General features: G+C 51.1%; 5 protein-coding genes across 5 annotated transcripts; 2 read left to right on the top strand and 3 right to left on the bottom strand.

Moving 5' to 3' along the window:
• Positions 1 to 116: 116 nt before the first annotated feature.
• PC9H_003713 (uncharacterized protein) lies at positions 117 to 2,825 on the bottom strand (the record flags this gene model as incomplete). Its single annotated transcript, XM_036773306.1, has 9 exons — positions 117 to 1,220; positions 1,280 to 1,445; positions 1,496 to 1,539; positions 1,593 to 1,743; positions 1,799 to 2,148; positions 2,201 to 2,227; positions 2,283 to 2,458; positions 2,513 to 2,619; positions 2,674 to 2,825. 9 exons carry the CDS (start codon positions 2,823 to 2,825, stop codon positions 117 to 119), a joined length of 2,277 nt encoding a protein of 758 aa, XP_036634779.1.
• Positions 2,826 to 3,782: 957 nt separating this feature from the next.
• Positions 3,783 to 4,934, top strand: PC9H_003712 (uncharacterized protein; the record flags this gene model as incomplete). Its single annotated transcript, XM_036773305.1, has 7 exons — positions 3,783 to 3,813; positions 3,867 to 3,897; positions 3,952 to 4,003; positions 4,061 to 4,142; positions 4,197 to 4,262; positions 4,322 to 4,779; positions 4,833 to 4,934. 7 exons carry the CDS (start codon positions 3,783 to 3,785, stop codon positions 4,932 to 4,934), a joined length of 822 nt encoding a protein of 273 aa, XP_036634778.1.
• Positions 4,935 to 5,034: 100 nt separating this feature from the next.
• PC9H_003711 (uncharacterized protein) lies at positions 5,035 to 7,192 on the bottom strand (the record flags this gene model as incomplete). Its single annotated transcript, XM_036773304.1, has 12 exons — positions 5,035 to 5,419; positions 5,477 to 5,622; positions 5,666 to 5,781; positions 5,834 to 5,946; positions 6,002 to 6,070; positions 6,125 to 6,218; positions 6,274 to 6,323; positions 6,603 to 6,659; positions 6,717 to 6,862; positions 6,918 to 6,941; positions 6,991 to 7,099; positions 7,152 to 7,192. 12 exons carry the CDS (start codon positions 7,190 to 7,192, stop codon positions 5,035 to 5,037), a joined length of 1,350 nt encoding a protein of 449 aa, XP_036634777.1.
• Positions 7,193 to 7,762: 570 nt separating this feature from the next.
• PC9H_003710 (uncharacterized protein) lies at positions 7,763 to 8,578 on the bottom strand (the record flags this gene model as incomplete). Its single annotated transcript, XM_036773303.1, has 6 exons — positions 7,763 to 7,788; positions 7,840 to 7,920; positions 7,982 to 8,198; positions 8,254 to 8,326; positions 8,388 to 8,483; positions 8,544 to 8,578. 6 exons carry the CDS (start codon positions 8,576 to 8,578, stop codon positions 7,763 to 7,765), a joined length of 528 nt encoding a protein of 175 aa, XP_036634776.1.
• A 535-nt stretch (positions 8,579 to 9,113) lies between these two features.
• Positions 9,114 to 11,179, top strand: PC9H_003709 (uncharacterized protein; the record flags this gene model as incomplete). The annotated part of the gene is made up of 4 exons (XM_036773302.1): positions 9,114 to 10,091; positions 10,147 to 10,603; positions 10,655 to 10,772; positions 10,822 to 11,179. The coding sequence occupies 4 exons, from the start codon at positions 9,114 to 9,116 to the stop codon at positions 11,177 to 11,179; spliced, it is 1,911 nt and encodes a 636-aa protein (XP_036634775.1).
• Positions 11,180 to 11,262: the final 83 nt, after the last annotated feature.

Below are 11,262 nucleotides of genomic sequence, written 5' to 3'. Positions count from 1 at the left end.
GGGGAGCTAGCTAATTTTACAATAACAACGGATGCATCTTCAACGCGTACAGAGCAGGAGCAGACAGGTGTTTGGGACTTATTCAAAGAAGGAAATTCTATTGCCAAATGCGGCGACTAGTTTGGAAGTGTTTGGGTGACGCTTTTGCCAGCTTGACCTCCACTTGGTAGGCTGAAGGTAACCGACTTGGTCTTTGTAGTTCCCCAACCAGCAGGTGTCGTGCCACTCCCAAGCGTGAATGTGACTGTAACCGTCGACAAGGTCTGGGTCGGGTCGGAGAGTGTGACGGCCCACGTATCCATATGCAGGATTAGATTGGCGTTCCCATTGGAAGCCACTGTAATGGGTGCATTTCCGGTGGGAGATGGAATCGAAACAGAGCCCCCGGCAGCTACCCAGTACACGATCATTGCAGTGCGGTGGTTCACGTCCAGCAGGGCAGAAATAGATCCATCATTTCTCACCGATCGAAGCTGCGTAGCCGCTACCTTCTGCTGGAAGGCGGAAGAAGTAGATGTCGATGGGTAGATGGCGTACGAAATCGGGACGCTCAGGTCACCGTGGTTGAGCCACGCTGCGAAGAGATCGACGGTTGCAGGAGGGGCCTTCGAAGCACTGATGCTCGACCAAGCGCCAGTACGCGACCCGAGCTGCAAGGAAAGGGAGACGCTCGGCGTGCTGGTGTTGAATACATATCCGACGCCAGCATGCCAGAGGGTTCCTACCCCTGTGTAATTTCCGCTACCGCGACTGACTCCATCCACCAACACATCTCCAGAGCGGCGTTTCTGATCAAGAACGGAGAACACAGGTGCAGTGGTGGTAGATTCGATCCTAGCGACCATGACGAATTGCACATCGTCTTCGAGGAAGAACCACGTCTTGCGCCAATTCAGCGTCTTCGTGGTGGGTGTTTCGTATCTCATAGCCGCTACACCAACCGTGCCATCTGTCGCTCCACCTACAAGGGGTTGAGTGCCTGTCTTCCTGGCTGTTGAGCAGGTCAAGGGTGTAGCCCCGTAATCAACGGTAGTTCCCGGGATCAGGTTCCAATCCCATGCAGCGGTGATATCTTCGTATTCGTTCCCTTGCAAATAGGTGTACAGTGTTCCATCGCTGAGATGGAAGCCGAATGGATTCTGTGAGTTAGTGCACTCTGTGTTTTGGGTTCGCTTCGAGTACATCTTCAACGTCGTCACATAACCAGAACCGCGGTGTACCTGGTAGGTTATTTTAGGTGAAGGTGAAAGGAGAACTGACATGGAAGAGAAGACAATACCATATAGTCATTGGCATAAAACATCCGATTTCCATTCAATGAACCAACGTTCGCCGTTGAGCTGGCCGAGTTCAGCCTATTAAACACAGAGGTGATCGCTTGAGATTCCCAGACTTGACCGAGCACTTGGAGTTGTGTAAGATTAGTCTTCAGGTTTGCCGTTGCCCTGATACAAACTGTGAGTGCTGGCTTTGCCAACGGATAAAACAACCTCACTGATTATCTGAAACGGGAAGCGCGACAATACGACCCAGAACACTCTGCGGTCATGTCTGTGAGCTAATAAGTTGCATCATTGATGATAATCACCCACAAAGTCCCAATGCAAAACATTGGTAGCGGTATTCTTGTATATCATCCACTGGTTTCCATCGAGTAACGTCGAGAACGCGTTCATAGAATCTGCAGTGGCCTCAAATTGGGTTCCTCCGGTGGCAATCTCAAGGGCGAGTACATCGTTGGCACTATGACGGAGTCGCTCGCTGAGTTACGCTTATGCAGGACCAGGATACAACTCACTAGTCCTTTCCATAGTTGCCGTTGTACAAGATCCCTTGATGCTGCCCAAAACTACCATCGGGGCGGATACCGTCGGCCTTTACGTCGTTCTGGATCATTACCTCGGCATTGATTTTGTTAAATGCTTGTGAGAGAAGTGTCGCGTTCCCAGTGAAGAGGGACAAATCAACCCCGATGCTAGCAATATCTAGCGTATTTGCGCCAGTAATGGAACTGACGCCGTTGATCCCAGTTGAGAAGGTGTTGAAGGCGCGGTTTGTCATGCGAATGCAGCCTTGCAACTCTGTCGCTGAAAGACTGTCGTCGAGCAGACTACACACTTGGCCAACCCAGCCAGGAATTAATATGACCTAGATCACGCGTCAATGGATTCTGAGCCTTAGGAGAATCCTGCGGACTTACGTTGGAGAACCAGTTCGTGTTCCAAAGCTGATGGAATGACATGTTCATGACTCCACTTTACGAAAGGTTGGCAACCACTCACGCCAGCAGTGCCACAAGGACAAGCACTTTGACCACCAAAGTCTAGGCACGCGGGATTGGTGAAATCGTTGGAGAACCAGAAGTTCATTGCTCGAGAGATAGCCGTGCGAATGTCAGTATTCTTGACCCATTGGTCGGCATTCCTGAATCCACCGTGCCATCCGGCCGCAAAGGTATCTATGCGGTGTTGTTGAATCACTTTATACGGCGCTCAATACAAAGGGCACTTACTGATACGGCTCCAGTGGGTTTGAGCAGGCCAACTCGACGTTTGGGCATCGCACCCAGTGGTGTAGTCGACGTCAGGCCATTTGCCGTCTGCGCCGAGCGTTGAGACCCTGTATATGATAAATAAATCAGGACACATGCATTCAAGCAACGGTGAAGCGTACCAGTTGGAAATTGAGGTAGCACCAGTGGTCCCACCAACAATGATGGAGAGCCTACGGTCGCGAACGATGTCAATGTCCGCAGCGGAGGCGCAAAGCCCTGAGAGAAGTATACACAGCGTTGAGAGCAGTGAAGCAAGAGAAGGAGACCTCATAATGAGAAGTAGTAAGCCAGGTAGCTTGCTGCTTTGCTGTCACCTTTACCCTAGCTTTTATAGCTTTCGCAGAAGCGCAGTTCACATGGTCGTCCCCTGGAGTTGCCAACAAAAGTGCAGATATTCACCCACGCACAAGAGTTCGTTGACGAGGAAGGAGTCAGATAGACAGACGTTTCTGCCCTTGGGTTATCGGCAAGCCTCGTCCAGGAAGTAAAGGATGATATCTCCTTGAGGTTGAGTGGAATTCGGTGGTTTCGTGATCATCGTGGGGGATAACAAGCGTTCGTCCCACCGCCTGGATTGCCCAAAGAGAGCAGCGACAGCGCATCCGCTAGTCGCTAGTCGCTAAAAATATCTGCCTTTTAACCCGAGTATGTACCGACCGGCAAAAGTGCTTGGATATACATTCTTGGGGATTTTGGTTATTGTTCGAATGAATATATTGAGGTCGTAGATGGCGCAGACGCGTAGACTGTAGGGTACAAGTTTTCCTCTTCTACCAATGATGGTTCACAAAGGGAATTACTAAACGCCTAGGCCTCCGTAACAGGAACGAATGATTCTACAGTGTTACAGGCAGCGTTATCACCGACGGAGAAAGAAAGACTCCCACAGATGCCCGCCCGTCGAGTCAGCTGAAGTACTTTGCGCTCATTCTGTGCTGTAATGGCGCGGAGATCACGCTGAAAGTGAGACGAGAGGCCGTGATGTGTTGATCTACAACTTGCATGCAAGGGACGCAATGCGGAGTTGTGCGCTTTATTGCCGGTAGAGTCGGGTATGTGGGCCGCGCTAACTTGGAGTCAACACATTTCTTTCGCCTTAACTTTGGACTTCACACAGGGTCTGATTGATACTGCGAGTCAGTAAATCGACTCACCATTCAGGCAATTGGGCAAGTCATCACATAACAAGTTCTTGAACTCGAAGCGCTAGCGAGCAACATACCTACCAATGGTTCGAAAAATCTATATAGCAAGACATGGTTAGATTCATGTTAATGCTGTCGTCGTGTTCTATCTGATGGTTTTTGTTTAGGTTTCAGGCTAAACTGGGTGAACACCAACTGGTAAGCACATAGATCCGCCATCTGTGCATGCCATCTGGACCTTACGGATGATAGGAAGAGTCCTACTGGCCTGGCCCGCGACCCCCCTCTAGCTGCTTATGGAGAGGTGCGCTGGAACCATGGCTGAGAATTCGTGATCGTGCAACATTGATGCCAGGAGTAGAAGCAAGCACAAGAATTGGCTGATCACTTTCTATCGTTACCCGAAGAGGAGAGGCCCACTGTGATATTCTCCTCTCCGTATTGTCAGTTGCGACCACTCTTCACCTGCCCCAAATCTGAACGCTTGTCTACTGTAGATCGTTGCCTGCAGACTTCCAAACCGGTGTCCAAGGCCCTAGGCATACCTATATACGTGGAACATGGTAATAATCATTTACTACATTACCAGCGTGCCCTATCCAACGCCTGATGATTTCATCAGGTCTTTCTGAGTGGTATTCCCCTGTCGCTCCCGGGACAGGGCTTCATCCACGGCCTGGCTCTGCTGCCGACCTCCAGTCGTACTTTCCCGAGATAGATCCATCGTGGTCTTCGATATGGCACACATCCCAGAAAGGGGAGGATGTAGAAGAAGTCCATGAGCGAACGAATGGATTTCTCGAGGTCTTCGTACCTGAGGTAGAAAGGCGATTCGGCCCTGACTCGAGGGTATTACTAGTCACCCACGCCGCTACTACTATCACGCTCGTGAGAGGGCTGATTGGGGACCGCGATCACCCTCTGAAAGTGGGATGTTGTTCGTTGAGTATCTTCGACCGCAAGGAGCGAAGTAGGATATTGGGTGGATGGGAGGCCAAACTACTGGCCGACGGTCAACATCTTGCGGGCGGGTCGGACAGGGAATGGGGATTCGACTATATTGAAGTCGCCTACGGGAAGGTTCGCGTTTATTCCAAGGAAATCACCATGAGTCACTAAACTCCTTCCAAAAGGTGGTGGAAGACAGCGGGGTACCAGGGACGGAATCAGACCTCGAAGGTCCTGTTGGAGCGCAAATATCGCCGGCCCCAGCCCAGATTGCAAGTAATCTGTAGAAGACGTAGGTTTTCGTGTATCTAGACATACAGCTGGTAGTCCATCGCACAATTGTTCCTTTAAGATCTACATTGAACCCCAAACTTCGTGTTTACACCCTCAAAACCGTACCCATGCACTTGCATAACTAACACTCGAGTCGGCGATATTGACACAGGCACTGCTCTGTTCGTATCTGACCCATTTCAGCGTCGATTTCCGTGACTCCTCTAATTCCGCCAATGCACCAAGAAGAACTCCAATCGGATGCCGTCCACAGATGGTATTGTGAGTCTGTACAAGATACTCTGCGAAGTTGGCGTGAGCATCCTTTGCGGAGGAGGGCGGCATGGCCAGGAGATCCATGGCTTCGCGGTCTAACCGTTCGATCGACTTGTGGATGCGATGCGATGTCGAGGGTTGAACGGAGCGAGTTAGATTGATTCCAGGTTTGTCGCTGGGTGCGGGCTCTGGGTAGTAGTATGTATATGAGAACCTCGTCCCCCTGATGCCAGCCTGATAGTAAGCATGGATTTGGAGTAAGCATGAGGTAATGGCACACCAATGGCAGAAGTCGCTCGAAACCACGCAGAAAGTATCTTCCCTGCTCAAGAATGGGGCCAAGAGTTTGCCGTATGAAGCTTCCAATGACTTGGAGATTGCGCCAACGACAATAGGCACGATGGAGATATCTTGACTGTGGGCCCACTATATGTCAGTATTTCCCGCTCGTTTCAAACGGAGTCTGCACCAACCCCTCAAAGATCTTGCGAACATAAGGTAGGTGCATTTCGAGGCTATGCTCTGCTTCATCAGCCTTCAAGGAAAGGTCTTCGAATTCGTTAGTCGCGCGAAGCTCGTTGATAGCTATGGCATGCGGTCAGCGGGCGAGCAGCACATGAACTGTTGTGATGTGTACTGTCAATGTCCAGAGGAAGATTTCCGATGGGGGTCTCGTATTCTTTGCATCGAGAGAGGGCACATCCTTCGAGATAGAAGTGGTGAGAAGGTCCAAGGATGAAAACACGCTTGCTGTAGGATCGGATGCCCGTCAACCAAAAGCAAGGAGTCGAGATGCGATCCCTACATGTCAGTGGTGTCAATGCTCTTGTACGCCCACGCGGCTGCAGGACCAGAGTACGAGTAACCCGCGTGTCTATCAGTGGATCTCAGTATATGGTGGTGGAATTCTGTATAGCACGGCACGAACGGTGCGATTATGGCTTTGCTCCCTGCGACGGGGAAGTCCTCGGAGGGCCCTACAGCTTCTAGCCAGCCCTCCAATTCCTCGTTGAGCTCGTCCCCTGTTCGATGCCTAGTATCAGGAGCCTCGTGCAAGTGAGAACGACGAGTACGTACGGTTGTCAGTGTACCAGGATCCGGCATGAGAAGCTGACCTGACGTCTTTCCTGGAAAACAAATCAGCAAAGCACCCAGGCCAATAAGAGCGCATGCCTCGCTTCATTCGTTCGATGGTGCTGCAGCAAGTGCAATGATCTGTTGTGCTGAGCTATGGAAGAACACCGGTTTAAGTACTGATGTCGATTAATCTATGCGTGATCTGATTATCAATGATCGTGACTTATCACACCTGGGCATCCTGAGCATGGAAATTGCAGTGCGGCATATGCATATACCAAGTGTGTACATAGGGTTGTGTGCAATAGGAAAACAGACGAAACGATCACTCCTCTGACCGCAGACGAGCAGCAGCGTTTGTAACCTTGATACCCAAAGCCTTCGCCCTGAACATCGAAGGAATTTGGTTCAGCGAAAAGGAGAAGAATATAATCACGACATACCGCTCAAGGATGACAGTCCGGTTACGGCTGCTGACGTTGTGAGCGATCTCGGCGGCGAAGCTTTTGTTGTGCATGAGGAGAAGGTCGACTTCCCGGACGTTGTTAACAACGAATTTCTTGAGACCGCTGGGGAGGAGATGGCGTGTCTAGGATTTACATGAGATGGTGCGTCCAAACATAATCAACTCAGTGGAGTCAAACCTTTTTGTTGCTGCCGTAGCCAATCTATTGCAAAATGAGAAGGGATCGACGCGGAAATTCACGTAGAACACACCTTGGGCATGGGTGTTTGGCCCTTGAAGCGACGTCTAACTCTGTTATCGATACCCTTGGGCTTTCTCCATGCCTCCTTCACGCTAACATAACGATCCGACTGGTGGCGCCTGCAAAGACTTTATGAGATTCTGACATGATGGGGGAGGGTAGGGGACACACTTGAAATGCTTGGTGCGCTTCTTGATGATCTTGATGGCCATTGCTGGAGGGGCTGCAAAGTGGTATAAGAAATTTTGGCCTGACGAAAACAGATCAAGTTGGCGGAGGGGCAAGGCTCATCCGGTCCAAAGAATCCGCATCCACCGTTGGCAGCGAGTCCACGACAGAAAATTGGCAAGACTCATAGCCATTGGATTCCAGAGATGCGGCGGTAGGTCGTACGGGCATAGTGAAATAGTACTCACAGACTTCTGGTCGTTGTGGTCGGCGTCGCGGAGGGCTTAACTTTGTGTCATGTAGCGGTTTATGGAATGTGAGAATATGTTTCTTATTAAGGGTGCATTCAGATAGGGGCACATCTCCCCTCACCGTTAACGCATGCAGTTGTTAAGTCAGAAGCAAAAACACTATAAATATCCGCTACCAGTAGTTACTGGATGTACCGCAGGTGTATATTTCTGCATAGGGCTTATATACAAAATATTCATGATAGAAATAGGTAAAGAAACGAAAAGTACATAGAGTAATACAAGATGAGAGAAGGCATAAGACAGTTGACACATTCCCAGTAAATGTCTTCCATAGATGGTGTAGCTATGATCACTATGCGCTTACTTTGGAGGAGGAGTGGAGGGACCTGATGTGTGGCTCAGATGTGATTCGTAATTGAAAGCACAAGTGGACTCACCGAACAGCCCGGAACGAGGAGGAGGCGATTGAGGAGTTGGAGTAGAGGGTGCGGCAACTTGAGGCGCAAGAAGTGGATTGGCTACAAGATGTGAGCTTAGCATACGCATCGGCGACAACGATGCTCAATATCCACGACGTACGTCTCCACTGAGCCCATGCTGGTACATTAGGTCTTGGCTGCTCCATAGGTGGTGGCGCAGCTACAGGAGCTGGAAGGGCTTTGGGGGTTTTGTGTGCACGTTCCTTGCGTTCAGCTCGTTTGTGCACGACACGCCAGCCGGGCCTGGCAGGCGCTAGAGGCTCTTCTGGCGGAGGAGGAGGGGCTTCAGCAGGGGGTTCTTCAGGTCCTTGGATGGACTAAAGGGTCGTTCGTTTGTAAACGCAGCTGTAGACTAAAGTAATGTGACTGTACCCTTGGGTGCCAGTCTGGCGGATAGTCTCCTCCCCCATGTTTGGATTTCACGGCCATGAGTTCGGCAATCTCGCTATACGCAGTGGTAAGGCAAACCGTGAGTGGAAGAACTGAGGTTTTGAGCATGAACGTACTACTGGAGTGCTCTGCGCTCATCTCGAAGCTTGCCAACTTCATCAAGCAGGATGCGGACTTCAGCCGCCAAAGCCTTGCTGAAATCGTTGATGTATCTGACATACGAGCTGATGTTGAGAGGAAGAGCGGTACATGTACACTTGGAACGGACGTACTTGGGAGGTGCGCCATTGTAGTTCTGTTTCGACATGTCCTGGCGATGCTACAAAGCCGATGGTGATAGCAGGGAAGTCAACGTTGCGAATAGGCACGAGTCCATCACGTGGTTTCTCCTATTTTGATGCTTAGCAAGGAGGCTAGACTAGATTCTGTCAACGTTCCGGCTGAAGGAAACTCTCTCACTGAACGTCTTCCCGAACTTTATACTCATAAAGTGATCCGACAACAATCGGGCCAACCGAGCGGTCTTTGGAGCCCAGTTCCGGCTACATCGTTGCTTGTATACATATACCAGTGTAAGCATCGCCCGTAGGGTTGAACTCGCCCAGCTCTAGGTGTGCATATCCACGAAGAAGAGTACGATCAGGAGGCAGAACCCGATGCAAAGACTGGCCAAGTCCTAATCGGGTGACAGGGGCTTAAGATTGGCAGATAAGGAGAGAATCGAGGACGGGGATTCCGCCTTGCGTGATCGGGGTTCCTTGCCATCCACCACATTGACGACGGGAGAGTGGACTTGTGGCAGCACAGAGACAATGGCGGTTGAGCCCAGTAGCGACGACAAAATGCCTGTCCACCGCGGTCGGTCTCGACAAAAGCATCCACTCTCCTCGGCCTCCAAAAATGGCGCCCACTTCTCACGCTTCGACCAAGTCCGGCGGCGGTTGCTCTCTTGTCCTCCTCCGTTTTCTCATATCTTCGGGCCAAGTCACTTCGCCATAAAACTCGGCCTTTCCAACTCTCGACACGTCTCCGACCTGCCCCCCACTCCGTTTATGATATCGAGCCCAACCGTGGATCTCACTTTCGACGACGAGGAATGGAAAGCTCCACCCTTGACAGCCAGGCTCTACCGTGCTGCCTCCGTGGGCAATAGCTGGAAGGTCACCTCCATCGGCCGTGGCTTCGACTGGGACGACGATTCAGAGGCCCAGTCCTCGCTCAATGATTCTCCTTGCCAGCCCTTGGAGTTTGAGCTCAAGCTCAAAACGGAGGATCTGAAATCACCGAAACCATCTCCAAAGATCGTTACACCCAAAGTCATCAGTAAACTCCCAAACTCAAGTGCGACACCGACTCTGCAACCTAGATTTACACCGCCAGTCTCTGCCATAACCTCCGATGCATACTTCACTTCTTCTCCTGTACAATCTCGTTCATCATCACCGCATCTTTCTTCCCTCAAATCCCCGCTCTCTTCTACGCCGCCATCGCAGCCGCGTACCCCTTCATCACCACGCCCACGTAGACGTTCTTCTCAGCATCGCGTATCTCTAATCGCCGGCCGCGTATCAATAGCACCCATACAACCACCATCTCCCCCGCCTTTGCTTCCCCCAAGTCTCCACCGTACAAGTAGCTCCAACAGCAGTCTCCACAGCCTCAATGCCTCGAGTACGCGAGCCCCGTCACCTTCGGACGACAAGCAGTCATTCCTTGGGAACAGGAGCATATCCGAATTTTTCATTGAGAGTGAGATCGGTAAGGGAGCCTATGGGCTAGTGAAGCGTGCTCGGGAGATCGGGCCAGACGGATCACTCGGGGTAAGCTTGGCAACCCTGCGCATGCACAAGTGGCATTTTCTGACATCGTTTGTAGCCCCCATTGGTCATAAAGCAAATCATCAAGTCCCGTATACTGGCCGACTGTTGGAAAAGGCACCCTACGTATGGGACGATCCCTATAGAGATATACGTCATGTCAGCCATCTCCAATACCTCATACGTTCTTCCTCCCCGAAGGCCTTGGGATCCGTCTCGCGCTGCTTCGCAGGCACGTAACCCTGATCCGACGGTCGAGGATGACTGGGTAGAAGGCAAGGTAGTCAAAGGCCATCCCAACATTTGCCCGTTACTCGACTTCTTCGAAGACAGTCATTACTATTACCTCGTCCTACCATCAACGACGCCCGAACGACAACCTGGTCAGCCGTCACCGCCATCAGACCTCTTCGATTTGGTGGAGACTTACCCACAAGGGCTCCCATCGGATCTTGTTAGAAGCTATCTGGGGCAAATGGCTGACGCGCTCTACTTCCTCCATAAACAAGGAATCGGTAAGTATCTGCCTCGTTGCAATCTACCACGAAATAACATGCGATTGCTAGTGCATCGTGACGTCAAGGACGAGAATGTTGTTCTCGGTCCAAACGGGAAGTGCATATTGATCGACTTCGGAAGTTCTGGGATTGTCAAAAAGAGCGGATGGGATACTTTCAGCGGCACGTGAGTATCAACCCATTCGAGTTATATATCTGCTCATTCAGGATGTCAGTCTCGATTACGCTGGCCCAGAAATTCTGAAAGGACAACGGTATTATGGCAAGGAGCAAGACGTTTGGGCGTTCGGCGTTGTGGCGTATGTTCTGCTTGTCGGCGAGTGTCCGTTCATGACAGCCGAGGAAGCCCAAGAGGGTTTGGAATCACCGTTCGCGAATGCTTCTATATCACTGGATGACAGATGTGCAGAGAAAGAGACCGAGGGTGAAGAACCTGACGGTGGCGGGGCTCTTGGGGACGCTGCGGCCCTAGTCAGAGCATGCCTTCGCATCGATGTTGCTGCTCGACCCAGCTTCGAAAGAATCCTTCAGTGTCGCTTTTTAAACGGCAACGGTGGCTGGGGCATGGCTTAGGTGCCACGGATGTCAACATTACTACCCTACACCCGCAAACGATATGCAAACGAGGCTACAACAAATTACACGCATCGCATCTA

The sequence above is a fragment of the Pleurotus ostreatus genome (genome assembly GCF_014466165.1).
Source record: "Pleurotus ostreatus strain PC9 chromosome Unknown scaffold_2, whole genome shotgun sequence".
NCBI classification, from domain to species: domain Eukaryota; kingdom Fungi; phylum Basidiomycota; class Agaricomycetes; order Agaricales; family Pleurotaceae; genus Pleurotus; species Pleurotus ostreatus.
The sequence above is the reverse complement of the archived record's forward strand: the minus strand, read 5'-3'. Positions and strand labels throughout refer to the sequence as shown.